The following is a 27,824-nucleotide window of genomic DNA, read 5'->3' on the forward strand; positions in this document are numbered from 1 at the left end:
TGAAATAAGTTTTTACATATTTTTGGGAAGTACAAATAGCCTAGACCTAACCTAACCAACTTAACATAACCTAGCCTGTATGGATGTGGTCAGTTTAATGTGAAACTACCCATAAATGATCACAAAATTCTTTGTTTTTGATGAGAGCCATGTCAAGGTATTTACGCTATTTACAAAACCAGACATTTCTCTCATTCAATGATTTGGCATCCCAGTGGACTATCAGTTTTTATTTTTTTAAATCACAAGTTATCTGGTCTAAAAAAAAAATTTTACAATACATCTGAAAATTCAACAAAAGCTAAGTTATGGACCTACTAAGAATCTTACAGTAGATATATTTGTTATAAGATGAAAGAACTCCCAGTTTCAGCATAACCTTCCATGCTTACGGTTCGGCCTTTGGAATTTTTACTTTGATCAGCCACACCCCCACACTATTAGCCACACTTTGATTAGGCTTTTTTTTAGCTTTGATTTACTTCAGGGGTCTCCTTTATCCAATTAATTCTTCTTATTTGGTTGATGCCAGTTAGGAGAAATGCCCTAGAATGCGTCTTGCCATTGCTGATATAATTCCTGTTCTTGAAACTAGGATGACAACAAATATGTAATACAATGTGTTAATGCCTCTCGAACCAATATGCTCAGTGTAAAAATATTATTTGTGATATTTACAAAGATTTGTTTCTGTAGGATGATTTTAAAGGAAATGCATAAACATACAGCAGACAGTCAAGTAATTAGGACTCACCGCATCCATTTCAAAGTAGACCAACTCCCCGCCTGTCAGTGCTATCACCACTTGTCTCTGGTTCACAGCACACTTGACAATCTGCTTCTTGCCCGTCACCTTCCAATCCTGCAGCCTCTTGTCCGACCTGATGTGTCTCACACCATTGGGGTAGACCTGCAACAGAGATAGATTTTGGTTTTCGGTAAATGGAAAGAATTTTACAAGCTTGTGGAACAAAGTAAAAAAATAGGAGCAGGTTGACTGGATTGACTAGCAACGACAACGGGTCAACTAACTTCATTGTCATTTAACTATTTTCGAATGGCTCATTTTGTTTGAGATCCCTTGAAATTACTTCCAGACGCAAGGTAAAGGTCAGGGAACAACAGTAAGGAAAATCATTAAGTTCATTATTTTATCTGGGATTTTACGATTTTGAGGAATAAGTTCCTCATTAATGTACACAATTGGCTGAAAATCAATGTGCTTTAATTCTATAAAAACTGGCCTGGGTCTCAATATAAAACAACAATAACATATAGCGCATGACAACAGTGACAGCTGACTCACCTGAACTGCGGCATCGTCTCCGAGAGCTGAACAGCTCAAGGTCGGAGTAATCCCCAGGAACCCGGAGTCCGCTACTTCCTCTACAGTCTCTCCGATACTCAGCACCAGAGTGGCGTTGACGAACGACACGATGATGTACGCGTCAAACTCATCTGCAACACAAACACTCTACTTCACAGCAACAAGCTCCGCACTGATGTTGGATGAGCAATGATCATTACAAGTGTTGTATTTATACAATTGGTGTTTTTAAAAAGATTTTAAGTCGTATTGCTAACTTCAACCTTTTTGTTGGACAGCCTAACGATAAATTGCATCTGAGTAAAGAACAATCGATCAGAATCGAACCAAAAATATTCAGATTTGAAGGTATGATATAAAATGTATTAGAGGGCAATAAGCCACTCAGGTACCCAGACAATTACATGGTTTTATGTGAATACAGGCTGAATTAAGGGCATGATTTTAAGTGGAACTGAACTGATTGTTTAAGAGTCAAGCAATGTAAGCAATAAATAACAATGTTTGGTATTAATCTACAAGAGTTAAAAACTTGAAGTGGACAAAGACATGAGAATGTAGAGAGCCACTTGAAGAGAAGACAGTTGATTGGAAGAAGTAAAACAGTTTGTTGGTTAGGTCTGGGACCATGGGGGGTAAGAGTAAGTAACGAAATAAGAAAAATTCACAGACCCCTGAGAACTCGAAAGAAGAAACAAAACACAAGACGATAAATGCAAAGCCACAACTAAAACTTAGGCAGATTGGCACCCAAACCAATGTCACTTCGAAAGAAAAAGGACCGAAAACTAGACAATTTAAAATTTGAATATTTATTTATCCCCTCATCCAGAAATTTACTTAAATTTAGACAAACAATAATTATAACCTATAGTTTTAACTTAATTTAATATTACATCAATATCAAGTAACCACAATTAAAATTAAATCTTGGGTTCTTCATTATTGTTTTTATGACCATGTTACTTTTGAATACAAAATATACTTGGATAATTTAGAAAAAGTAAAACAACTATTATATATATTTTCAAATTAAATAACCTTAATGTAAGAGGTTAAAATTATTAAATTTCAAAGAAATAGTGAGATTTACGAATTTAGTATTATTTATTAATCTTGCTCTAATAAAATTTCATTTCATCATTACACAATAAAAAAATAAACTGAGAAGGTAGCTTTTCAAATTATTTTTTTTTAGTTTAATTATCATCATGTTGAGTTACATTTGTAAAAGAAAATGCAGATTTCAGGACCTAATTTACCTAATTTAAGAGCTTCAAAAACCTGTGGTAGGCCTATATTAAAAACTTGTTAACTTGGAAATTAAAGCACTTGAAATCAAGACGTGTCGTAATTTCTCCTCGACTCCAGTCTTCTTTCTTACCTTGTCAATCATCTATCGGGCAGTCAAGGCAGCGAAACCTGCAAAACAAAACAACTGGTGTACAATCAATTTTTAATGTACACCAGTTAAGTTAGTAACTTTTATTTAATAACATCAGCATTGCCAACCGCCAGCCTGCCTGGAAATGTGAGAATACAAAACAAAATTGAACAAGGTCCTTTCTCCATGAATAGATGATGGTAGAGAACGCCTACTAGAAGATGAAGATATGTAGGATGAATAATGGATTACTTTATCGATTAGCATTCATAGTAAAACAGTGGAACCTCGATAAGTCTCTCAAGGGCATGATGAAATAAGACTTGTTATAAAGGTAGACTTCTCATCGAGGTTTGCAATAGCATTTGTTTAGGGCTATAATAAATTCAACAGGAATTGAAAATTACACTTATTATCACAAGAGGGACTTGTTATCGAGGTTCCACTGTAATATATCTACATCATGTGACTTAGCTAAACTTGTTAATTAGGTACAATAAAGGGATTTATTGGTGCAAGAAACTTTTGTAGCCATTGTGTTTTTTAATAGCCGATGTTTCAAATAAACCTAAATAGATTTAGCAAAGATGGGCAAAATCTTTTTTAGTTTGTTATAATTTGTAAATATTATTGAATTGAATTGAATAGCCTAAATTATTCAGCTATGGGAAACTGTAAGCAAAATATTTAAACTGTTTTTTGAAACGCATTAATTGGCCCAGTTACACATTTAGAGACCAAAAAAATCTCAAAATCTCTAACCAACTGCAAACGTAGATTTTTAAATTTAGAAAACAGTTGGAATCAGGGTTAAAAAGCTCGATTAACACCATCATTATTCTCTGGTTGTTAGTAATGTTTCATCATTTTCCAACTGATAAAAAAATTCACTAAACCCATTAGAATTAAATTTAAATTAAATTTAGCATTTTCAAACTGTGTGTCTTTAATGGAAAAAAACTTGCAAGGTTAAGCCACATTACAACCAAGACAATACTTAACATTATTGCTACAATGGTCTGAGAAAGTGCAGCAAGTACACTCAGCTATAAGTTTGAGATGGACTGATCATTTTGTGATAAGTATGGGAGATACAGCTAATAAAAGAAAACTGGAAGGAAAACTAGTTTGGAAGACTAGCCCCTAGGCCTCCATAGAAGAGTTGGAAATTATGAAGTTGCCAAAGACATGCGAATGTTATTTTCTCAACAACTACATACATAGATTCTTGATAATCATGGAAAATAAAATTACATAAAATGTGTCATTAATTATCTAGAAACACACTGCCTCATTACGTTGGCTACTCAATGTTTTACTTCATCAGAACAAAATTAAGTTATCGATGTTCCATCCTTGATTCACTCGTGCAGGCAACTTCCTACAAGAGGCGACAAGTTGGATTTAATGTTTGCACTGAAGTGGACCATCAGCAAACTTTCACTGACGGGACAGATTGTGCAATGTTAACAGTAAAACTGGCAAAAAAGATACACAGCTCAACAGTTCAAACTACCATTGGTAACAAAATACACAATCAAATGTATGTGAAGCAGTTTTAACACTTGTTCAACTTCCCTAATGAAAAAATGTGAATATGGAATAGTATTTTAAGCTAATAAAACTATTTGTACAGGATGAAATCAGAATTAAAAAGCTCGATTTGTAAACATCACACTTTTCAGAAGCAATATAATAGTTTTCATCATCTTTCATCCTGTAAATAACCCTTATAATGAAATGAAATCAAACCAATTATGATCAGCAAAAATATTATTATGCAGTTCCAAAAGTCAACTAGCCTTCAAAATAAGTGCAAGACAAAATCGAAAAAGATACACTAATACCTCCCATATCTTGCCTATTAATAAAAAATTTATTTAACTACCCATGTGTTTTACAGCAACTTGTCGTCCATAAGATAGGAGAGGTTCATACACCCATGGTTATTTTACTTGACACATAAAATGACAGTAATTGTGATTCAAATAACCAACCATATATCAATCTACCCATGGCAATCTGAAATGAGTCTGTCAACACAGTGTAAGAGTGACCAAACTACTACATATAAACTTGACCACTACTGACCATCAACTCTCTTCTTGACAGTCCAGACTGCGTTGGGGTTGCCGGGCAACTCAGACACAGCCATCTCCGACACCTCTAGACCGTGACGCAACACTCGTATTGTCGACCTTGGTCCTCGCCCGCAGGCCATGTACAGCTGAGGCGTATCCTCATTGGCTGCAACAAACAATCAAATGTTATCCACAATCCAAGCATGATGCAAGTATAATTTCAACAGAATATACTTGAGAATGAATGGGTTGACATCAGTGTTAAAAAGCTCGATTTGAACCATCATCTTATTCTGGAATTTTCTTGTTGAAATCATCATTATCATCCATTTGTTCTCACTGGTTACTCAAGTAAACACTTTGCTAATTTTTCTCTTTTATAGGCTTTTAGATTTTTTACTAGTTAGTTGTTGGTATTTTTTTACAAAATAGTTTTAAAAAGAAACTAATCAAGACTGTGTTTGTACACAGCCAGTTGTGGTATTCTCCCATCTGAAATATTGTAATCAATATTTCTTTTAACAAAACACAACATTTATCTTAATTCATTTGATATTTTGTAACTCAGCAATAGTGGCTGTATGATTTGAGTACAAAGTTTACTTTACACAATGGCCACTAATTAGGGATACATCAGTGTTAAAAAGCTCGGTTTCTACCGTCATTATATTCTGGGAAGTTAGTTATAAGAATCTCATCACTTGTAACCACACTTATAAAAATTAATTTACATATTTTATAAAAGGGTTTAAATAAAAATGTTCTTCAGGCTCATTCTGTGTTTAATGAGTAACAGTAAATGAGCAAGCTCACAATTCAGTAAATTATTAGATATATTTATTTAATCTACTTTATCAGTAAAAACTTAACAAAACTCATTTGCAATAAATTAAAAAAAAACTGAAATCACAACTAACCAACAATCATAGCTTCAAATTATTCTGGTTTTACTTTATGCCTTCTCAGATCTTCTTAGAGGATTAATTAGGGTGTTGATCATCACGATTCAGATGTTTTACTCATCATCGAAAGCATAAAGTAAATCCAGAATAAAGCAATGCTTAGCTGGAAGGCATAAAATGGATACAGCATTGACCTGTTAATCTTAACTGCTTTTGAAACCCTTTGTATTTTATCCTTAAAATAGTAGGTATTTGTCTGGTTGTTTTTTCATAGTTGGCAATCACTGTGTTCATAAGGTCAGAAAACAATTGATTATTGCGGTTATAGATTTTACGATGACAGTAATTAAAATAATATTGTAGATCTCTTTAAACCAAAATAGCCTTTAAATTCCAACCACCGAGTAACCAAAAAAAAGGATATCTGCATCTGCCCCTCCGTTAGTTCAATTAATTGATGTTCAACTGTATTTCAATGTGTGAACGACAGACTCACCCAGATCTGCCACTTGACACGCCAAGATGGGCGACAGAGAGTCCATCTCATCTACCAACACCAGGTTGCGGAGAGGTCGGGGGGCAAAGAAGAAAGTGTCTCCCTCCTCTAGAGGCATGGCCGAACTGAACTCCGGCTCATCGTCGTCATCTCCCAAATGTGCTATCTGGTACAAGTAGCTGCAAGAAACACAGGGATGTAGATTATCAACGTCAACTAACTCAGAATAATCAACCCAGCAATCTGTATGTATTGGACCTATAAAGAATTTAAGGAAAATTCCCAGAACTATCAGATGGATATCATTGACTTTTAGATGGAGTAGACATTCCATCCATTGTAGGCAGTCTTTATCGCTCTCCTACTGGTGATATAAATATATTTTTGGAAAGACTTGAAAATTTATTAATTTATTTCTCTAATCACAAGTGTTCAATTATTCTTGGTGGCGATGTAAACGCCAAATTTGATGTAAATGCAAAACTTCCATCTGTCAAAGAACTAAAGAACCTGCTTAAGCAATTTAATTGTTGTTACACAAACAATCAGCCTACACGGGGTAAGGCATGTCTTGATAATGCGTTCACTAACTGCATGGACTTTGACTGTTGCGTTGTTCACCCGCACATAGCTGACCATGAAGGACTCGAAGTGTTGGTTAGAGTGGAAGACTTTGTCGATTCAAACCTGAGGAAGCCTACTGAGTCAGTTACCTTCAGAGATACATCGGCAGCAAGTTTGAACAGTTTAAATTCACATTTATGTGATATTGATTGGTGTCCAGTGCTCTCAAAAGGTAATGGGTCTGCTGAACGGACATTTAAATTGTTTTTTGATAGTTTTATGGAAATTTATAATGTAAGTTGCCCTTTAAAGACACTTCGCAAAAAATCCTTTAACTCAAAAAATCAGAGAAAAGTAGTTCTTAAGTGGTATACTCCTGAATTAAAGATAATGAGAGAAAGAGTTATGGCCTATCTTACAGTACATAGAACAACTAAATCTGAACTATCTTTTAAAGCCTACAAAGCTCTACGAAACCTTTATAAAAATGCAGTGAATGAAGCAAAGATGTCTGCTAACATGAACTTTATTGAATCATCCAGTAATAAGTGTCAGGCTGCCTGGTCTCTGATTCGTAAGTCTACAACCTCGACTGCGGAAAGGGTGCACTCTATGATCTCGGCAGAGCAGCATAACAACTTCTTCTTGGAGTCAGTGCAGTCAGCGAAGGCATCCATCATCCCACCTCCTGTCTCTTCTAGCGACCTACTTCATAACACGGAGTACCATCAGCAAGCCTCGTTGAACCAGTGGTTGCCTGTCTCTCAGGATGAAGTGTTAAGTGTGGTGTCAAAGCTGAAAATGTCAAAAAGCAAAGATGCTTATGGTGTGTCAAACGCGGTGTTAAAGTCTGTGATAAGTGCAATCGTAGTACCACTCACTCACTGTGTAAATGTTTGCCTAAATGATGGAGTTTTTCCTGAATCCCAAAAGATTTCACGGGTAGTTCCAGTGTTCAAAAAAGGCAAGAAATCTGAGGTTAGTAATTATAGGCCTGTATCATTAGTTCCTTTGTTTGGTAAAATTATGGAGCGTATTATCTATAACCAAATGTGTTTCTTCCTAGCAAGTAATAATATTCTTAGCGAGACTCAATTTGGTTTTCGTAAAAAGTTATCCACAATAGATGCAATTGAGTCGATGTTGTTCAAAATTATTAAAGCTTTTGAAGACGGGAGCTTTGCTCAGATTACTGCTTGTGATCTGAGCAAGGCATTTGATCTTGTAGATCACTCTGTGTTATTAGATAAATTAAGTTTTTACGGCATTAGGGGTTCATGTTTGAAGTTTTTTGAATCATACTTGCATGGAAGATCTCAGTTTGTAGAGTTGAAGGGTGATCGTTCAAGATGTCTGGATGTAATAATGGGAGTACCACAGGGTTCTATCTTGGGGCCTTTATTATTCCTTTTATCAATTAATGACCTACCTGCCAATGTGTCCCTTTCTTCAACTACAATGTTTGCAGACGACACAACCTTTCTTAGTATAAGCAATGATACAAATGTCTTGTCTAATATTGCCAAAAATACTATTTTAGAAGCCAAGCAATGGTTTAGTGCTAATGGTTTGATTATTAATGAGAATAAAACTCAACACTTACTCTGTCAGACTAGAAATAGAGTCGAGGATTACAATGAACCAAATGAAATAAAAATTTTAGGTTTAGTGATTGACAACTGTTTGACCTGGTCTCAACACATTGATTTCATTAGTGGTAAGTTGTCTAGGTGTATTTATCTTCTTAAATGTCTTAGCTCTAGTCTGCCTCAGAATTATTTAAAGTCTGTGTATTATGCTTTTTTTCACTCAATTTTAAGTTATGGTATTTTGTTATGGGGAAATAGTACCCATGTAAATAATGTATTGTTAATTCAAAAGAAGGCTGTGAGAATCATAACTAGATCTCGCTGAAGAGCACATTGTAAACCGTTATTTGTGGGCACTGGCATTTTAACTGTCATTAATGTTTTTATCCTGCATTGTCTGATTAATGTTAAGAAAAAGGAAAACGAGTATGATTTGCGCCAAGACATTCATGGTTATAACACAAGGAATAGGGGTCTAGTTGATGTACCTCACTGTAGGCTACAGAAAACTGCAAACAGTCATTTTGTTTTAGGTATTAAATTATTTAATAAGCTTCATCCCCAAGTCAAGTCCTTGCCGTTAAGTGTCTTTAAAAGAAAATTAACTATGTGGCTTTCATCTCACCCATTTTACAAAATTGAGGAATTTTTTGAATGTGATCTCATTTTTTGCTAATGTTAAATGCTTTTAAGTTAGGCTAGGATTTTTATTACTGTAATTAATTTTCATATTTTTCATGTTCACTATTTTGATATGTTTTTTACCATATTCCATCTGTGATAATGTTAGAAATTTTGTTTTAAGTTAGGCTAGGATTTTATTACTGTAATTAATTTTCATATATTTCATGTTCACTATTTTGATATGTTTTTTTTACCATATTCCATCTGTGATAATGTTAGTAATTTTGTCCCTCTATGTTCATTGTACACCTGTGATAACCATTAGCCTTTTTAAGAAAGACCCACTATAATTCATAATTTAAGTTTGTTAAGTTTGCCTATTTTTTAAAAATTATTTTAAACCTGTTAAATGTTCAATAAGGGCAGCCTATATTTTGGAATTTTCATGTCAAATTTTAATAATTATAAGTATCGTATCTTATATCTTTTACAATAATAATGACGATGTCAATTACAATAATGTATTGTTTAAAGACTGAATAAATGACTATTCAATGACTATTCATCTAAATGGACCAGCTGAAGTCGGGGTTTTATTGAAAAATACTATAATTTTCATTTACAATACTATTTGATTAACTTCATCCTAAAAATACACTTTCTCAGATCTTCTTAGAGGGTTATTGAGGGTGTGTTGATCATCAGAGTTCAGAAAATTGTGTCATCATAGAAAGTGTTTTTACTGATTATTCCCAGCCCAGGTTATATTTTAGGAAGAAGCCATGGGGTGGTTTAAGGTTTTTTAAATATTTTTTGTGAACAAGAACTTGGCATTTCTCATCAATAAATCAACTATCTGGAGAAGTCAGACAACAGGACGAGAATCTGCGTTATGCTGTGCAACCTTTTTATTTCTAAGTCCCTGGACACCTCCTCAGGTATGCTAGCAAGTAACTTTATAATATAAAAAAATTCAACCTCACATTAGATACTTATTGCTAATCATCCTAATCAATTCCAGAAATAATATTAAAAACCAAAACCTAAAACTTAGAACTGGCAGAAGCAGTGATTGTGGAAAAATGTTCAGTCCACCTCCCGCCGTTGTGTAGTCATTTTTGCCACCCGTGACCTTGAATGCGCAAGAAGTTGGCAAGAGGAGATAGCCTTAAATTATACCTCAATTCAACTTAGCTGTATCTATGTTAGTAAGGTTAGGGATGGGTCGATTGTTAAAGCAGTCGTCAGTTTCAAGGCCATTAAAATTTCAATAATAATACCGAACAATTAACCAGTAATCACTTCGCTTTTGTTGTTTTACTTTATGCATTCTCAGATCTTCTTAGAGGATTAATTAGGGTGTTGATCATCACGATTCAGATGTTTTACTCATCATAGAAAGCATAAAGTAAAATCAATCACTCCAACACCAATGCTTTGCTAGAGTATAAAAATATATTACAGCATTGGCCTATTCATCTTCACACTACTTTTAGAGGACTGTATATTAATCCTCGATTTAATTCTATACTCTGCTATTATAAAAACAATACCATTAAGAACTAAGATACAATTACAATTTTTTAATAAAATGTCCCATATCAATTCCACTCTGTCCAACTATAAAATCGACCAGAAGGATAATAATATGGTATTTCTTTTCCAACTAGCGAAACTATTCAAGCAAGAACCTTAAATGCATTAGAAGTTGGTAGGGAACTAATTTAATTAAGATAGCTCAATATTGTTCCCTAATGTAGTAATGTGCGACTGTATCTGTGTTAATTAATAATTTTTAACTCAACATTATCTGATTTGTTTAAAAATTTGTAACATAGCCTATTAAAAGTAACACATTAGTGTCATTAGGACAAGCCTGTGGCTGTAGTGATAAAATTTAGGTGACCTTGAACAAGGAATATCTGCTTCAAGGCTATAGTGAAAGCTTAGAAACCCAAGATGCTATATCACCAGGCTATCTTGATCAGTACATTAATATTTCAACAAGCAAGACAACATTTTACCAACACAATAAAGGCAAAATTTGATCAGAAACACGGACCAAAAGTTTTAAATCATAGATACTCATTAGTCTAACATGTAATGTTACATCATTTCAAATTTTGCCAATGAGTTCAATTAATCTATTTTAAAGTTATGTAACTTGTGAAATATGTTGTAAAATATGTGGTTTTACAATAAAGAAATGTATTGATTTTTGTTTATCAATTTTGCTGCTGTTAAGAGAGACAAATGTTTGCAATCATGGGAAGATGTTTAAGATTTTTAGCATTACAGTACTTTATATTCTTTGTTTCAATCTGTGATTCCCAACTTCAGCGAAAAATTTCTAATCACATTTCATACAAGCAAGCGCAATTAACTTATCATTAGTTGGGTTGAAGTAGTTTGAATTGAAAAGAGATTAAACTTTAGATCCCAACTCAAACAAAATTACAGTGGACTTAAATTTGAAAAAAAATATTTGCCCTCAAATCGAAGAATGCTCGGTCATCAAAACTTAGTAGTTACAACAGCTATGGGAAGTTAAAGAAAGAATCAGGTGTTTCAAGCACACAAACAATTATACTACGTGCTATGCACATGACCTACTTACTGTTTCTGAGTATTTTTAGGTGTGTTTTGAGGATATTTAGATTATATTTTAAGGAAGAAGCCATGTCAGTGGTTTAAGATTTTTCTAAAATTTTTTTGTGAATAAGAACTTGGCATTTCTCATCAATAAATCAACTATCTGGAGAAATCCAACAACAGGACGAGAATCTGCGTTATGCTGTGTAACCTTTTACTTCTAAGTCCCTAAACACCTCCTCAGTTATGCTAGCAAGCAAGCAACTTGATAATATAAAAAAATTCAACCTCACATTTGATACTAATTGCCAATCATCCTAATACATTCCAGAAATAATTTAAAAAACCTAAAACTTGGAACTGGCAGAAGCAGTGATTGTGGAAAAATGTTCAGTTCACCTCCTGCCGTAGTGTAGTCATTATTGTCACCCGTGACCTTGAATGCACAAGAAGTTGGCAAGAGGATAGCCTTTAATTGTACCTCAATTCAACTTGGCTGTATCTATGTTAGTTAGGTTAGGGATGGGTCGATTGTTAAAGCAGTCGTCAGTTTTAAGGCCATAAACCTTCAATAATAATACCAAACTTCACTTTTGTTGTTTTACTTTATGCATTCTCAGATCTTCTTAGAGGATTAATTAGGGTGTGGATCATCACGATTCAGATATTTTACTCATCATAGAAAGCATAAAGTAAAATCAATCACTCCAACACCATTGCTTTGCTGGAGTATAAAAATAGATTAAAGGATTGGCCTTTTCATCTTTACACTACTTCTAAATCCCTGTATATTTATCCTTGATTTAATTCTATACTCTACTATTATAAAAATAATACTAGATAAAACTATTTTTTTAAATAAAATGTCCCATATCAATTCCACTCTGTCCAACTATAAAATCGAACAGAAGGATAATAATATGGTATTTCTATTCCAACTAGCGAAACTATTCAAGCAAGAACCTTGAATGCATTAGAAGTTGGTAAGGAACTAATTTAATTAAGATAGCTCAATATTGTTCCATAATGCACTTCTGTATCTATCTATGTTTATTAATAATTTTTAACTCAACATTATCTGATTTGTTTAAAAATTTGTAACATAGCCTATTAATAAGTATTACGTTAAAGTCATTAGGACAAGCCTGTGGCTCTAGTGATAAAAATTAGATGACCTTGAACAAGGAATATCTGCTTCAAGGCTATAGTGAAAGCTTAGAAACCCAAGACGCTATATCACTAGGCTATCTTGATCAGTACATTAATATTTCAACAAGCAAGACGTCATTTTACCAACACAATAAAGGCAAAATTTGATCAGAAACACGGACCAAAAGTTTTAAATCATAGATACTCATTAGTCTAACATGTAATGTTACATCATTTCAAATTTTGCCAATGAGTTCAATTAATCTATTTAAAAGTTATGCAACTAGTGAAATATGTGGTTTTACAATAAATAAATTTAAAGATAATCTTCCTTAATTATTTTAGCAATTAGTTGGGTTTAAAAGAAGAAAAAAACAAATATATAGCAAGTGGATCAATGGAAAATTTTTGGGATTTTTTTTACAATTTTGCTGTTATTAAGAGAGATCCACCACTGAACCGTGTTTGCAATCACGGGAAGATGTTTTAGATTTATAGCATTCTACTTTATATAATTTGTTCAATCTATGATTCCCAACTTCAGCGAAGAATTTCTAATCAGCATTTCATACAAGCAAGCGCAATTAACTCATCATTAGTTGGGTTGAAGTAGTTTGAATTGAAAAGAGATTAAACTTTAGATCCCAACTCAAACAAAATTACAGTGGACTTGAATTTGAAAAAAAATATTTGCCCTCAAATCGAAGAATGCTCGGTCATCAAAACTTAGTAGTTACAACAGCTATGGGAAGTTAAAGAAAGAATCAGGTGTTTCAAGCACACAAACAATTATACTACGTGCTATGCACATGGCCTACTTATTGTTTCTGAGTATTTTTAGGTGTGTTTTGAGGATATTTAGGTTATATTTTAGGAAGAAGCCGTGTCGGGGGTTTAAATTTTTTTATATTACTTATTTTCCGGATAAGAACTTGAAATTTCTCATCAATAAATCAACTCTCTGGAGTAGTCCGACCATAGGACGAGAATCATTTTATGCTGTGCAACCATTGTTAAGTCCCTGGCTCGACACCTTCTCAGTTACGCTAGCAAGTAACTATAAAATTACTTATCACCAATCATCCGAATCAATTCCAGGAATAATTAAAAAACCCAAAAATTAGTAATTAGAGTTACTAAGGAAGGCAGAAGCAGTGAAGTGATTGTGGAAAAATTCTCAGTTCATCTCCCGCTGTTGTGTAGACATCATTATTGACTCCCGTGACCTTTAATGCATAAGACATTGGCAAGAGGATAGCCTTACATTGTACCTTAACATAGCTGTATCTGTGTTAGTTAGGTTAGGGATGGGTCGATTTTTTAAGTAAGTCGTCAGTTTTAAGGCCGTAAACCTTCAATAATAATACTAAACAATTAACCAGTATTCACTTCACTTTTGTTGTTTTACTTTATGCATTCTCAGATCTTCTTAGAGGATTAATTAGGGTGTGGATCATCACGATTCAGATATTTTACTCATCATAGAAAGCATAAAGTAAAATTAATCACTCCAACACCAATGCTTTATTGGAGTATAAAAATAAATTACAGCATTGTATTGGGCTTTTCATCTTTACTACTTTTAAAGCCCTGTATATTAATCCTTGATTTAATTCCATACTCTACTATTATAAAAATAATACTAGATAAACTAATTTTTTTAATAAAATGTCCCATATCAATTCCACTCTGTCCAACTATAAAATCGACCAGAAGGATAATAATATGGTGTTTCTTTTCCAACTAGCGAAACTATTCAAGCAAGGACCTTGAATGCATTAGAAGTTGGTAAGAAACTAATTTAATTAAGATTGCCCAATATTGTTCCCTAATGCACTTCTGTATCATCTATCTATGTTTATTAATAATTTTTAACCCAACATTACCTGATTTGCTTAAAAGTTTGTAACATAGCCTATTAAAAGTAAATACATTAGTGTCATTAGGACAAGCCTGTGGCTGTAGTAGCAAAAGTTAAGTGACCTTGAACAAGGAATATCTGCTTCAAGGCTATAGTGAAAGCTTAGAAACCCAAGATGCTATATCACCAGGCTATCTTTATCAGTACATTAATATTTCAACAAGGAAGACATCATTTTACCAACACAAAAAAGGCAAAATTTGATCAGAAACACGGACCAAAAGTTTTAAATCATAGTTACTCATTAGTCTAACATGTAATGTTACATCATTTCAAATTTTGCCAATGAATTCAATTAGTCCATTTTAAAGTTATGTAACTTGTGAAATATGTTGTAAAATATGTGTTTTTACAATAAAGAAATGTATAGATATTTTCCTGAATTATTTTAGCGATTAGTTGGGTTTGAGAAAAAAAAAAAAATTAAAGTGGATCAACGGAAAATTGTTGGTTGTTTTTTTTATTTATCAATTTTGCTGCTGTTGAGAGAGACAAATGTTTGCAATCACAGGAAGATATTTAAGATTTTTAGTATTACTTTATATAATTTGTTTCAATCTGTGATTCCCAACTTCAACGAAGAATTTCTAATCAGAATTTCATACAAGCAAGCGCAATTAACTCATTAATCATTATTATACATAAAATCATTAGTTGGGTTGAAGTAGTTTGAATTGCCCGTCTCAAACAAAATTACAGTAGACTTGAATTTGAAAAAAAATTATTTGCCCTCAAATCGAAGAATGTAAGAGGCCATCAAATCTTAGCAGTTACAACAGCTATGGGAAGTTTAACAACAAATCAAGTGTTTCCATCACACAAACAAACAATTATACTACGTGCTATGCCCATGACCTACTTATTGAGGATATTTAGAATCTCACAGATACATTGAGCAAGCTGTAAAGTGAGGTACTGTGGCAAAACCTTAACCAAGAAGTGCTTGTTAAATAGAAACTTTTAAAAGATAAAACTAAAGTGTTATTGTGAATTCATTTTTATGATTTCCAACTTCAGAGAAGAATTTCTAATCAGAATTTCATGCAAGCAAGCGCAAGTAACTCATCATTAGTTGGGTTTAAGGAGTAACATCAACATATATCAAATTTTAAATGCCAACTCGTCTAATAGTTTTGAGTTTTGACTCAATGGAAAAAAACACTTAAATTTACGCAGAGGGTGTTTTAGACGAGTCTTAACTTTTACAGTCCTTAAAAGACAACATTTCTATTCCTTTCAGTGACTAATTTGGTACTGCTACAAAATGACCAAGCCTTCTCAGATCTTCTTAGAGGTATGAATGGGTGTTGATCATCACAATTCAGAAGGTTTGATCATCATAGAAAGCATCTAAGTATTAAAAAAACTATTTTTAACCAAGGGTGTTTAAAATACAGAAACATGTTCTTCATATATGGACCAGAGGTGATGTAATCTCTAAGTCTTTTAAAATTTTTAGACTTATCAGATTGAAAACTTAAGAAGAATCACAGTAGTGAGGTCTCAACCGTTAGGGAGACAGCATCACTTCAAAGCGCTTGCTCATCATATAAGTCTGCATAGTTTTACCGAGCAAACTAATCCTTCGTAACTAATTGAATGTGCCAGAAATAGTTTAATTGTTAGGTTTACCAATTGAATGTAAATATAATCTTTAACGAATAGCTAAGCTGATATATCTTAAATGTTCTTTGTGTTAATGCATGTAAGGTAAGAAGATGAGGTTAAAGTGTCAAAATTCAACCAAACTGATCTACACTTGTTTATATACACACCTGGAAATCAGAAATGTCAAAATTTACATCTCGAGGCAAACTGGTGTGATGAACATTGCAAATCATGTTCAGAAACTGGCAAATATTGCTTTTGTAAACCTTTGGTTGAAATGTAAAAACTTATCTGGGCATGCAAGGAACAATGATAGAAAAATTATAAATATATTTCCTAATAAAGATGAAAATCAACAAGTTTACAAACAAATTAAAATCTAGTTTTCTTTTGAACGATCCTGAATTACAGTAAGGTCAAGCATTTGTGCATCATCCCACTAAAATCTGATTATCCCTACTACGCTACTCTGGGAATATTGAATCCATGGACTGATTTAGAGTAAAATGTCACATCACAAAAGCCTATGAATGTCACTAAATAATTGGGTTTTTGCCCTACAATCTACAATATATACTTACTGGTTGCCAAACTCCGCAGCCACAAACAGGAACCCAGTCTTCATAACACACATGGCCGTGGCTACAGGAACTGTGTCAAAGTACTTGAGTTTGATCTCTGTCACCATGTCTTCATCCATTTCCAGCGTAACCTATTTAGAAAATAAATAGCTGCAAAGTCTTCACAAAGTACAATGTAAAACTAACTGTGACGATAAATTCTTATCTTAAGACTGCTTAATTTTCAAAAATTCTCAAACTTTCAATTATTTTTCAAAACTCTTTAATCCTAAATCGCATTAACATTATGTGACAGACTCACCTAGTCATGGGTTTATAATTATCATTTCCCACGATTGGGAAAACATCGTTAGATTTCGGTCAATGACAAAGATCCCTGTTAACTATTTAAATTCCCATGCAAAGTTTATGGAATAAAAAAAAAATTCAAATCAAAATTAGCAAAATATGACATGAAATGTACCTTGAAGATATCGCCTTGTTCAGTCTGAGCCAAGAAGAAGAACATGGACTTGGTCTTGTGAGTCGCAGAGCAGACAAAGATCATTCCTCTCTCCGGATCATCCAAGTCATTCTGCGGAAACAGTTTGATTGTTAGTTCATGAACAAATCGGTTTTATTCAATTTTATACAAAACAAATTATTGCAGCCTGATCAATGCCCAAAACAATGTAGTAGACATATAACCAGGAGATGAACACATGTTCACCACCAACGATGCTGTAAAAATATGATTTCACAGTTGATAACAAACTACATTCAGAAAGGTTTAATAATCATGAATCTCAGTTGAAACACGGATATTAAAAACATCATTATGTAGTTTGAAGTTACTGAGAATGAAATATTATTGTGAAAATTCTTTTACACAGACATGGATTTAAAACAATTTTTATTCGTATAACATTTAGGTCTGTTGAGCTCTTCCGGTAATACTAAGAATGGTGCAGAAGATAGTCCGCAAAGCAGAAGACTACTGCCACCTTAAACCGCAATGATCTAAAAACATTCAAATTTTGGTTGTACCAAAGCTGTAAGCAAGGACGAGTGGCATAGGTTATCAAACTGATTCACATCCACTTACTCGTCTCCTGGGTATAGGACATCGAATATCGTGCTGGTCGCCCAAGTTCTTGTAAGTCAGATAGTTCTCTGAGCAGATGAGCACTCCGCTGGGGCCGTCGTTGCCACCGGGCACGGACACCAGAAAGTTGGCGTGTTCCTCAAGTGGCTCGGAGTACTTGCGCACCACGTGGTTCAAACCCAGGTCCAGCTCGTAGAATGTTAGCGTCTGTTGTGTCTTGTGTACAGCTTCACCCGTAACGTCTGTATCTGCCTCCTGCAAACAATCACATTATTTATAGAGCTTTGAGCACACAAGCAATAAGAAATTTAAAATAACGATGGACAGGTCCTGAAATATTTTTCCCTTCTACAACCATTATTGTGATCCTTACAACGAATGTTACCTAAAATTCTTCCTTTCACGATTAGGTTAAAATGTTGTTAACATTATGATTACAGTAACAATATGATGATCAAAACTTATATCATAATGAAACAAAACTTTTTTATCATTCAGGTTTTTAGTTAATATAAGATAATCAATATGAAATTTTCAATTATATTTTATTCCTACTATGAAATAGAATGTAAGGCATAAAGAGCGAGTTAAATCACAAATAATGATCCAACTGCATTGCTTTACACCAGTTGATATACACACGTGGAAATCATAAATGCCAATAATGACATTTTGAGGCAAACTTGTGTGAACTGATATATAATTAATACCAATTGGTTTGATAGCCCAAGTGGATTATATAAAATTAAGGTGAGTCGCCAAACCAAAATTTGGGAACCGAACTACTACAATAAGGTACCTATAAATTAACGACTCCTTGCCACCCAAATACAGCACATTTCAAGAAAAAAATAAAAGGTTAGCCGAAACATTTATTGTAAAACTTCAAGTAGAATATTCAAACAAGTGGTAGATTTGTTATTTAAACAACTAGCAAATTGCTTATCGGACTTAAAACATGAAATGCTTTCTCAGATCTTCTTAGAGGATTGTTAAGGGTGTTAAACATCAAAAATTACTCAGAAATCTTAATCATCACTGAGAGCTAAGGTCACTTTAATTGAAATAAGAACAGCAAATTATAGCTAAGTACTTTTTCCTCTAAATATAAAACAGTAACTTTTTGTGACATTTGGCCAAAAACAATTCGGCTACCTGTGAAATGCATGTTTCATTTTTTTTAAGGGAAATTCAACAACCACAAACCGATTACTAATAAAATTTTAATAATAATATAATTTCTTATTATGTCTTAACTACGTTTAAAATTAATTGTAACATTTAACCTATAAAATAGAATGTAAGGCAAAGAGCTAGTTAAATCAAATATAATGATTCAACCGTATTGCTTTTTACACCAGTTTATATACACACGTGGAAATCATAAATGTCAATAACATTTTGAGGCAAACTTGTGTGATATTTTTGTATTCATGTGAAAATAACGTCAATGTGCAACAGCTTTTAATTTAGTTAATTAAAATTATATTTGATAATAGTTTTGTGTTTCATCACTTACTTTGCATGCTGCAAGAAGACTTTAAAACTAGTTTTGTCAAGTTGTACATTATGTACACCCAGTAACTAATCAGCTGTTGGCATAAACTAGATGTTTATGTCAATTTTGTAACACTAAATTTTTTGGTTATGATATTGAAAAACAGTAATCTAATGGTCTATAAACCTCAGTGCTTCCTAGAAGCTTACCTAGTTACTCCAGCTTCTCCCACATCAAAATCTTCTAAATTCATAAAAATAAAATTCTGCTTTGTTCTTTAAACTAGCAAATTGCTCAGCGTTTATTAGACAGGAAAAAATAAGTCAAATGCTTTCTCAGATCTTCTTAGAGGATTGTTAAGGGTGTTTAACATCAAAAATTACTCAGTAACTTTAATCATCACTGAAAGCTATGATCAAATTGTTAAATCAATACATGAACTACAAATAATCACAGCAAGTGATAGCGCCAAGGCCTGAAAAGGCAGACAGGTGTTTCAGGGGACCATTTTGACCAATTTTTTTGGTGAAATGTGTGTGTTAAATCCAACTATTTAATTTAAAACAATTACATCGGTTAACCTAAATAATATCAAATAGAATGTACGGCATAAGAGCGAGTTAAATCACAAATAATGATCCAACTGTATTGCTTTACACCAGTTGATATACACACGTGGAAATCATAAATGTCAATAACGACATTTTGAGGCAAACTTGTGTGATTCGATATTAATTTTTCACATTACTTCAGGCTAGACCTAGGGGTTGCGGCAATATCACTTGGATAAAATCCATCGGTAACTTGGCGGGATTTAAAACCCGGGATATCTCAGGGACCAAAGCCCCACACTCTAACCAGACCAGCTCTCTCCCCATATTTCTGACCTCAATGAATAAAGACTTATCAACGATGAACGTACCTCATAGTCTATCTCCAGACAGGCAAAGAGGGGGTTTTCAAAGCCGACGTCAACGCCCACCATGTGATAGACCAGAGTGTTGCTCTTGTGGGCCTCAAGGGGTGAGGAGATGGTCAATCTGGCCTCGGCATCTCTGTTCAATATATACACCAGCTTCTGCTTCTCTATAGCACCTGTGTACAAACAAGTACAAATATAAACTCACAACTTCGATACAACAAATGTCATCAATATCCCTCTATATCCTAAAGCTACTGATGTATTAATGAAGATAGTATGAAAATATTACATACTAATGAATATTACTCTCTCAGATCTTCTTAGAGGTAAAATAGGGTGTGAGACATCACAATTTTCAGATTATTTAGTCATCATAGAGAGTATTAAAGTAAAAAATGATTGAACAGTTGATATCAAAAACTTTCTTTGTTCTTACTCAGGCAGGATTTTTCAAACCACATTCAGTTTATGTTGAATTATAATCATGTGATCTCAGTTGAAACACGGACATAAAATAGCATCATTATGTGGTTGAGTTTTAAAAATAACTAATTAAGCTTATCTTTTAAGCTATGGAGAGGCACAAACTCAAGGGATTATATAGAAATATTGGTACTAAGTACATCAAAATACCACAGTACCCTAAAAACATTTTTTTTATATTACTTTATTAGAAATATTGATATATAAACACCCTAAATTTAAAGTCATTGTCCTAGCCTACAGTTTCCAAACTAGATATTTCATATATGTTTCAAGGCTACCTTTATATCTGTAACATTTCCTTGCTTTGGAACAAAAATGCATAAAACCACATTCAGTTTATGTTGTATTATAATCATATGATCTCAGTTGAAACACGGACATAAAATAGCATCATTATGTGGTATATGTAGTTTCAAAATAAAACAAGCAAATGGCTCACTATTTTATAAAAAATTTATAACGAACAACAAATTAGGTTTTTACTAATATGCAGGAACAGAAAATGTCAAAAAAACTATCAATGTCTATTAGATTTTTTTATATTTTCTAAAAAATAGTGTTTAGGGTCCAATATGATGTTAGAAGCGACCTTAAGTGACTGGCTCCTTATTTAAGAGAAATTATAAAAATTAGCCTACAGAAAAAGAGCTACTAACATGACTTCTTTGTCAGTGAATTGATGCTTCCTCAGATCTTCTTAGAGGTTAATAAAGGGTGTTGATCATCAGAATGTTCAGACTTTTTTATCATCACAGGAAACATCAAACAGCAAACAAAAGAAGTTTTTAAAACGCCTACATGCTAGTAGGCTACTTGAAATTTTCAAACTAGAATTCCTTGCATTCACAATCGAAACTTAACACTAAGCTTTTTAATCGGTAAGGGTGACTGAGGCACCTTTAATAGACATCTTCAGCTTCGAGCCAAACCAGGGTTGCCACCAAAGTGAGATAAAAAAATTCATGCATAATTCAAGGTTTTCATTGGTAGTTTTGAAAAATTCATGGGGTATATGCTCGCACAATTTCACCATAAAAGAGTATTGCCTAGTTCAGAATTGTACATTAATTTATCGACAATATATAGTTTTGTGTGCTACTATAAAATAAAACACATTTCATGCAATTATTTTAGAGTGAAAAATAAGAATTTAATAAAATTTATCCAGTCTAAAAAAAGTAAAATCACAGATGAAAAAGGATATTTAATAAAAATCTTGTGTGTGATAATACAATGTAATTCTTAAAAAAAATTGAAACATCTGATTTAACAACATCATAACTTAGGCCTAATGATAAATTCAAACGTTAGAAGAAATAATAAATAAATAATAAGTCGGATTGGTAGTTAGGTATAGGCCTAACCTAAAAAACATTGCATCCAAACATAAAAGGTTTAACTTAGTTAATCCAGCAATGGCCTAGAACTTTACTGTCTAAATATCAAATTAAGATAATAGGCATAACGCATACCGGTAATTAAGATAATAGGCATAATAAAAACAAATGTTAAGAACATGATCAAGAAACGGTTAACTTAGTAATGGGCCATATCTAGGCCTACTAAAACGCACATGCAATCTATTACTACTGTAACACAGTAGGCTAGCCTACATTGTAATCCAAAGCTGAATCTAGGCTAAGTTAGGCCTGAACCAACTTTTATTTATTGAGAAGATTAAAGGTTACCGACTGACTGATAAAAACACTCTAAAAAGGTAATATTATGTAAATAAATATTTAGTTAAATAGTTAAATATTAGTGGATTAGTTAAATGTAAGTTTAAACATAGGCTAACTTTTAAGTAATAAAAAAATAATTAATTACATTACAGAAAAGGTTAAAATAAACTTAGTTTAGAAGGATGTTTCTTCCGATTGGATCAGTTTATATATTATCATTTGCCTACACAGGTTTAAATCACAGTTAAAACAATTATTTAATTAAATTTACATCTCATTAGTTAGATTCGTATTGACTGAAAACACCTATGCTTCTAACAAAACATTTACATTTACCAGCCTCAGAACGAAATCACCATTTTTCAGCACAACATTGACTTCTTGCAACTTAGGCCTAAATAAATAAACTTAAACTCACGTTGTAAACACATTTACTCAACACTGACAGTAGTTTGAAATACGACATATTTGACCAAACAAACACAGAAGACGATTAAGTTCCAGCCGGAGCAAGCCATTTTGACCTTTATGGCAAGGCAAGGTACTTCTTATTTTAACGTTGTAAAGTATCGGAAGTATGATATATCAGTAATAAAAAATATTTAATCTGAACACTTGTTCCACTGAGTGTTGGGTAATCAATTATAAGAAGCACAAAACGGAATCACGAGTGCAAAAAGTGATCTTACTGTCCAGTGTCCACCACTACTTCAAACGTTTGACAAGTTTCAGATCAGTTTAAAACTTTTAGGTTATGGTTATTCTGTATTTCCTTCCACACGAACACTAGAGTAGAGAGTAGAGAATGAGTGAGAGCGACTAGCGAGCATCAATTCCGATTGTCGATGTTTTCGAAACATCGATGTCTTTTCTATCGATGTTCGAAGTTGTTTGTTTACATCGATGGTAGATTACCGAACCGATGATTTGGTTTGTTACATCGGTCTTTTAGGCCAAAAAAAGTAATGAAATACAGTATTGATGTTTTCCGTAACTGAATTGTATTGGTTTTAGGTTAATTGGCTGTTACAGTGCAGAGAACAGACGAGAAACTCGGAACAAACATCGATGTGATCGATGTTTTGGCTCCGAAAGCATCGATTTTATCGGTAGATCGGTACTCGGTAGAGATGGGCGTTATAACATAACAGGATGAATAACAGTGTTGCGGCCACGGCAACGTTATCGCGGCAACACGTTGCGGAGAACTCCCTGTTATTATAATAACGTATCTATCTACACAATGTTGCAGGAAAGCCGCGCGGACAACGAAAACGAAAACATGCATTGCCATTAGTGCCGTTGCCGTAACGCTACCAGAGCAACGATAACTTCTGAAACGAACTAGAATAACCACTGAGCTATAATTCTAACTGGAGGTAGCACCATTAGTCAATGGTAGCACTGAATGTCAAAGATGCGTGTCGCCAGCCGCCATGTTTGCGTGAGGTGTGAGTTATAAAGAAGCCATGTTATTGGATGAAAAAACTCACTGCCATACAAACCTAGTTATAGAAGCCATGTCATTGGATGAAAAAAACTCACTGCTATACCAACCTAACAAAATTAGCGACACGCTTTTGACAGACTTCTGCCATGGCAGTGCTACCTCCAGTTATAATTTTAGCTCAGTGAGAATAACGCATCCTGTCTGGGCCACGCCCGACTCCCGACTACAACTGAAAACTGAACTGATCAACCGACAACGATAACTGAACGCCGGAACACGTTATTGGGCAGCTGCGTTATCGTTATAACCGTTGCCGGAAAACAACGATAATTCTCATCTCTAGACTACTCGGCTGACGTCGGTTACGATCGGATTTGACCTTGAATAAACTACGCAATCGTTTCTGTTCGTGGCATGGCAACAAAACTTTTTATCTTGACACTCCCACTTTGACGTTTTATCTCGGTGTTCATTTCGAGAATGGTTTTAATACGGAGTATTTGATTCAGCACATTTAGGGGTTTTGGCTGAATTATTAATAATGGTTTTGAGAATTCATGGTCCAATGGCGAAATTCACGCATAATTCACGCACTTTTTCATGGTCACCTAAATTCACGCATAATTCACGCTTTTCAAGGTTTTCATGGCTGGTGGCAACCCTGCAAACTCATCAAGTTAAAATTATATTATATGTCCCATATCAATTCCACTCTGTCAAATTAAAAAATCAGCCAGAAGGATAATAATATGGTGTTTCTTTACCAACTAGCGAAGCATTCATGGCAAAAGCCTTGAATGTATTAGAAGTTGGTGCACCTTTAATGATATAGAATTTGAATGAAAATATAGTTTTCAGAATAGCTATGATATACTCATTTGCCTCAAAATGCCCAAAAAACAGAGTAAAAAATATAATGACTGATTGAGAACCAGAGAACCCTTTGCAAAAAAAGGTTCTTACAAAAGATTGCAGAATTCAATCAGAAACACGGACCAAAATGTATAATCATAGATACTCATAAGTCTAACATGTAATAACACATCATCTCAAATTCTGCTTATTTCAAATATCAATAAATTTAGAACTCTGTGTTTTGAATTTGAAACCAACACAGGGTGTCCACAGAAATTTTGTCATCAATTTCCCTGACTTTCCATGACTATCCATGACCATTAACCATTGATTTCCATGACTCACGAACTAAACTCAAAAATTATAATATACCGTACACACACGAATAATACTGCCTAGACAAGTTATTTCACAGAAAATATTGAAATATGTATTATCAGATAACAATGGAGTACAATAGGTATAACAATGAACTAATACAAACTCAAAACCTATAAACTAAGACAACTGCATTAATTGAAATTGTCGTACATTTGTTAAAAAATCGGAAAATGCTACAATAGTCGCTGTTACGGCCGACTAGAGCATTGAAAGGTCCCCTGAAATCCATCCATCATTGGGGATTTCCATGACTTTCCATGACTTTTTGCCTATTTCCATGACTTTCAATGACCATAATTTTTTTCCATGACTTTCCATGACTATCCCTGACTTTCCAGAATGTGGACACCCTGCAACATTGCTGACTACCAAAGACAAGTAGACCAATGGCTAGAATGCCAAACCTGAATTGGAAACAAAATAAATATTGGGACACCTTGATTAGGATAAAATAGTTTTCTAAATAAATAATACGGAAGTAAATAGTTTGTTCTACCACTGAAATTGAGTGTTGCCACAGAATTTGATCAGAAACACGGACCAAATAGTTGAAATCATGGATAACTCATAAGTCTAACATGTAAATTTCATCACTTCAAATTCTGTTTGTAACAACAATTTAACTTCCGCCACTTATAAAATTGAAAACCTGACCCATACTTAGAACTTCACCTCGTTCCACTGGAATGACCTCTACATTAACTAGTTTTCTAGGCCCTTGTATATTTCTAAATACGTCCTCCACGGACACTCACCGATCATGACAGCTCTGCCCTTGGGATCAATAGCCAAGTATTGTCCAGGGACAATTCTTCTACACCCAGACTTGCCAAAGGTCTCTTGATGTACCTTCTCCAGGATGTTCTTGTTGGGCAGATACTCCAAGATCACTATCCTGCCGGAGTCCGAGCCCACTACGATGTAGTCTGAAACCAAGACCACCCTGTTTAAATGAGGGTCAATAATTACAACATTTTAGATTGATCAACACTTGATAATAAAATAGGGTTATTTTTACCTATCTAATGTCATCAACATTTTCTACACACCCACAGAAAGGGTCAACATGACACTATTTTAAGATCTAGCCTATGTCAGTTAATCATCAAGTCTACAAGATATGGAGCGTTATAAGCACAATTTAGTGATTAAATGTAGTAGACATATAACCAGGAGATGAACACATGTTCACCACCAACGATGCTGTTCTACATTACTGTAGCACTACTACGACCAACATGTCACAAGACAGGCTGGAGATACCCGAGTGCATGTTAAATTAGAAAAAAATCATAGGCCTACTGTAATGTAACTTTTGGATGACCATTTTTGGAGGAAATTTTTTTTAACTAGCCTCGCTTCAGAGCCAAAAATAAGAAATCCTAATTATTATTAATAAATATTTTACCAACTAACCAACAGTGTTGAATATTATTTTCACAATATTTATTAACTGGTTTTGGAATAAGGAAAACATGTTCAACCTAGGGGTTTTATTTCCCAAAAATCTAGAAAACAGCACAAATTGTCAAGTACTTCATCCAGTCGAACCTACCTTTATTGCCGCCAGTGAGCCTGAAGGCCATGAGGGAGCGTACGATGCCAAATATCTCGACAGTGAGCAGCGTGTGCACCTTGCCAGTGTTGGGGTCTGGCCGCAGAAGCTCCAGGATCTTGCCTCGAGAGACAAGCACCTCCTGGGTCTACGACAGAAATAACTTTATTAGACGATATACTTGATAATATCATAAACATTCTATGACAAATTTATTTGAATGCAAAGTGCAATTACTAGTTGGGTAATAGTAATGCCTAACATCTAAACACAATCCTAGTCTTCCTGAGCACATTGCATAAAAAAGTAGTTCACGGTAACTGGTTTTAAAGGGCATAAAAATAATTTCTAACCTCTTTTGATCTTTATGGTTAAAACCTAATTACTTATGATATGCTATTGGATACATTTAGGTTAAGGAACAAGATTTTACCTTGCTGCCGGAAAAGTTTCCATGGACGGCATGAGTGATCCCTGTGGCTCTCTGAAGTGTCAAGTTGTATAGATACATTTTGCTTTGTCAACCTGTAAAATATTTTATAAATTGTAGATTATAATTGCACAGCATAAATTAGTAATTTGGGTTGAATTTGAATGTGCTTCAATTGTCTGGGTGGTAGAGTGGTTTTAGTGCTCCCCTTCAAATCTGATAGGCTAAGTACTTGTTTAAGCCTCAAGGTTTAATTTCTAAGACAGGTTTTAAAATTACTAAATATTACTATCCATTAACCAAAAATTAACATTTGACAACCCAGGCCTTATAACAGTTTGTTGTACAAGTGAAAAACTAGCTCGGCCATGTAACTGAAGCAAGATTACAAAATAATATTTTATTCACGCAATTATTTTTATAGGGTAGCCTTTAACTAAATTTCCCTTGTATTTTGGTACATCACAATTGCCTTTAAAATAGTCAGAAAACCCCACAAAATTTTAATAGGCCTACACTTACCAAGCGTCAACCTAACAAAGTACCTAATTTGATATTTAATCAAATAAGAGAATAGCATAGATTTATGTAACTCAAATTTTAATTGATGATTAGTGATTCCTCCTTTTAAGTTTCACAGGATTTGGTGAAAGTTATCAGGAG

The 27,824-nt window shown here is 33.8% G+C and overlaps 1 protein-coding gene and 4 non-coding genes across 6 annotated transcripts in view; all 5 read right to left on the reverse strand.

Moving 5' to 3' along the window:
* The window catches only part of LOC129004469 (splicing factor 3B subunit 3-like), a 48,536-nt gene that overhangs the window by 13,854 nt on the left and 6,858 nt on the right, over positions 1–27,824 (reverse strand). Inside the window, exons 2-12 of one of the 2 annotated variants that reach the window (XM_054433064.1) lie at positions 27,165–27,256; positions 26,732–26,879; positions 25,932–26,102; positions 20,323–20,495; positions 17,903–18,157; positions 17,282–17,392; positions 16,819–16,949; positions 6,191–6,369; positions 4,803–4,958; positions 1,307–1,458; positions 755–910 (exon numbers count right to left, since the gene is read on the reverse strand). In XM_054433064.1, coding sequence (XP_054289039.1) covers positions 755–910; positions 1,307–1,458; positions 4,803–4,958; positions 6,191–6,369; positions 16,819–16,949; positions 17,282–17,392; positions 17,903–18,157; positions 20,323–20,495; positions 25,932–26,102; positions 26,732–26,879; positions 27,165–27,242 — 1,710 coding nt within the window. In that variant the 5' untranslated portion in view covers positions 27,243–27,256. Of the gene's footprint in view, positions 1–754; positions 911–1,306; positions 1,459–2,711; positions 2,750–4,802; positions 4,959–6,190; positions 6,370–16,818; positions 16,950–17,281; positions 17,393–17,902; positions 18,158–20,322; positions 20,496–25,931; positions 26,103–26,731; positions 26,880–27,164; positions 27,257–27,824 lie in introns of those variants that run through there. The other variant, XM_054433065.1, reaches the window with a different exon arrangement.
* Positions 3,510–3,584, reverse strand: LOC129004528 (small nucleolar RNA SNORD36). Its single transcript, XR_008491731.1, has one exon. It is a non-coding gene; the product is annotated as a small nucleolar RNA SNORD36 (small nucleolar RNA).
* Positions 4,349–4,426, reverse strand: LOC129004526 (small nucleolar RNA SNORD36). The gene has a single exon (XR_008491729.1). It is a non-coding gene; the product is annotated as a small nucleolar RNA SNORD36 (small nucleolar RNA).
* On the reverse strand, positions 5,042–5,117 carry LOC129004529 (small nucleolar RNA SNORD36). Its single transcript, XR_008491732.1, has one exon. It is a non-coding gene; the product is annotated as a small nucleolar RNA SNORD36 (small nucleolar RNA).
* LOC129004533 (small nucleolar RNA SNORD36) lies at positions 5,421–5,498 on the reverse strand. The gene has a single exon (XR_008491735.1). It is a non-coding gene; the product is annotated as a small nucleolar RNA SNORD36 (small nucleolar RNA).

Source organism: Macrosteles quadrilineatus, unplaced genomic scaffold, assembly GCF_028750875.1.
Source record: "Macrosteles quadrilineatus isolate MER2022 unplaced genomic scaffold, UCM_ALF_1.0 Scaffold_9__3_contigs__length_116548681, whole genome shotgun sequence".
Lineage (NCBI taxonomy): Eukaryota > Metazoa > Arthropoda > Insecta > Hemiptera > Cicadellidae > Macrosteles > Macrosteles quadrilineatus.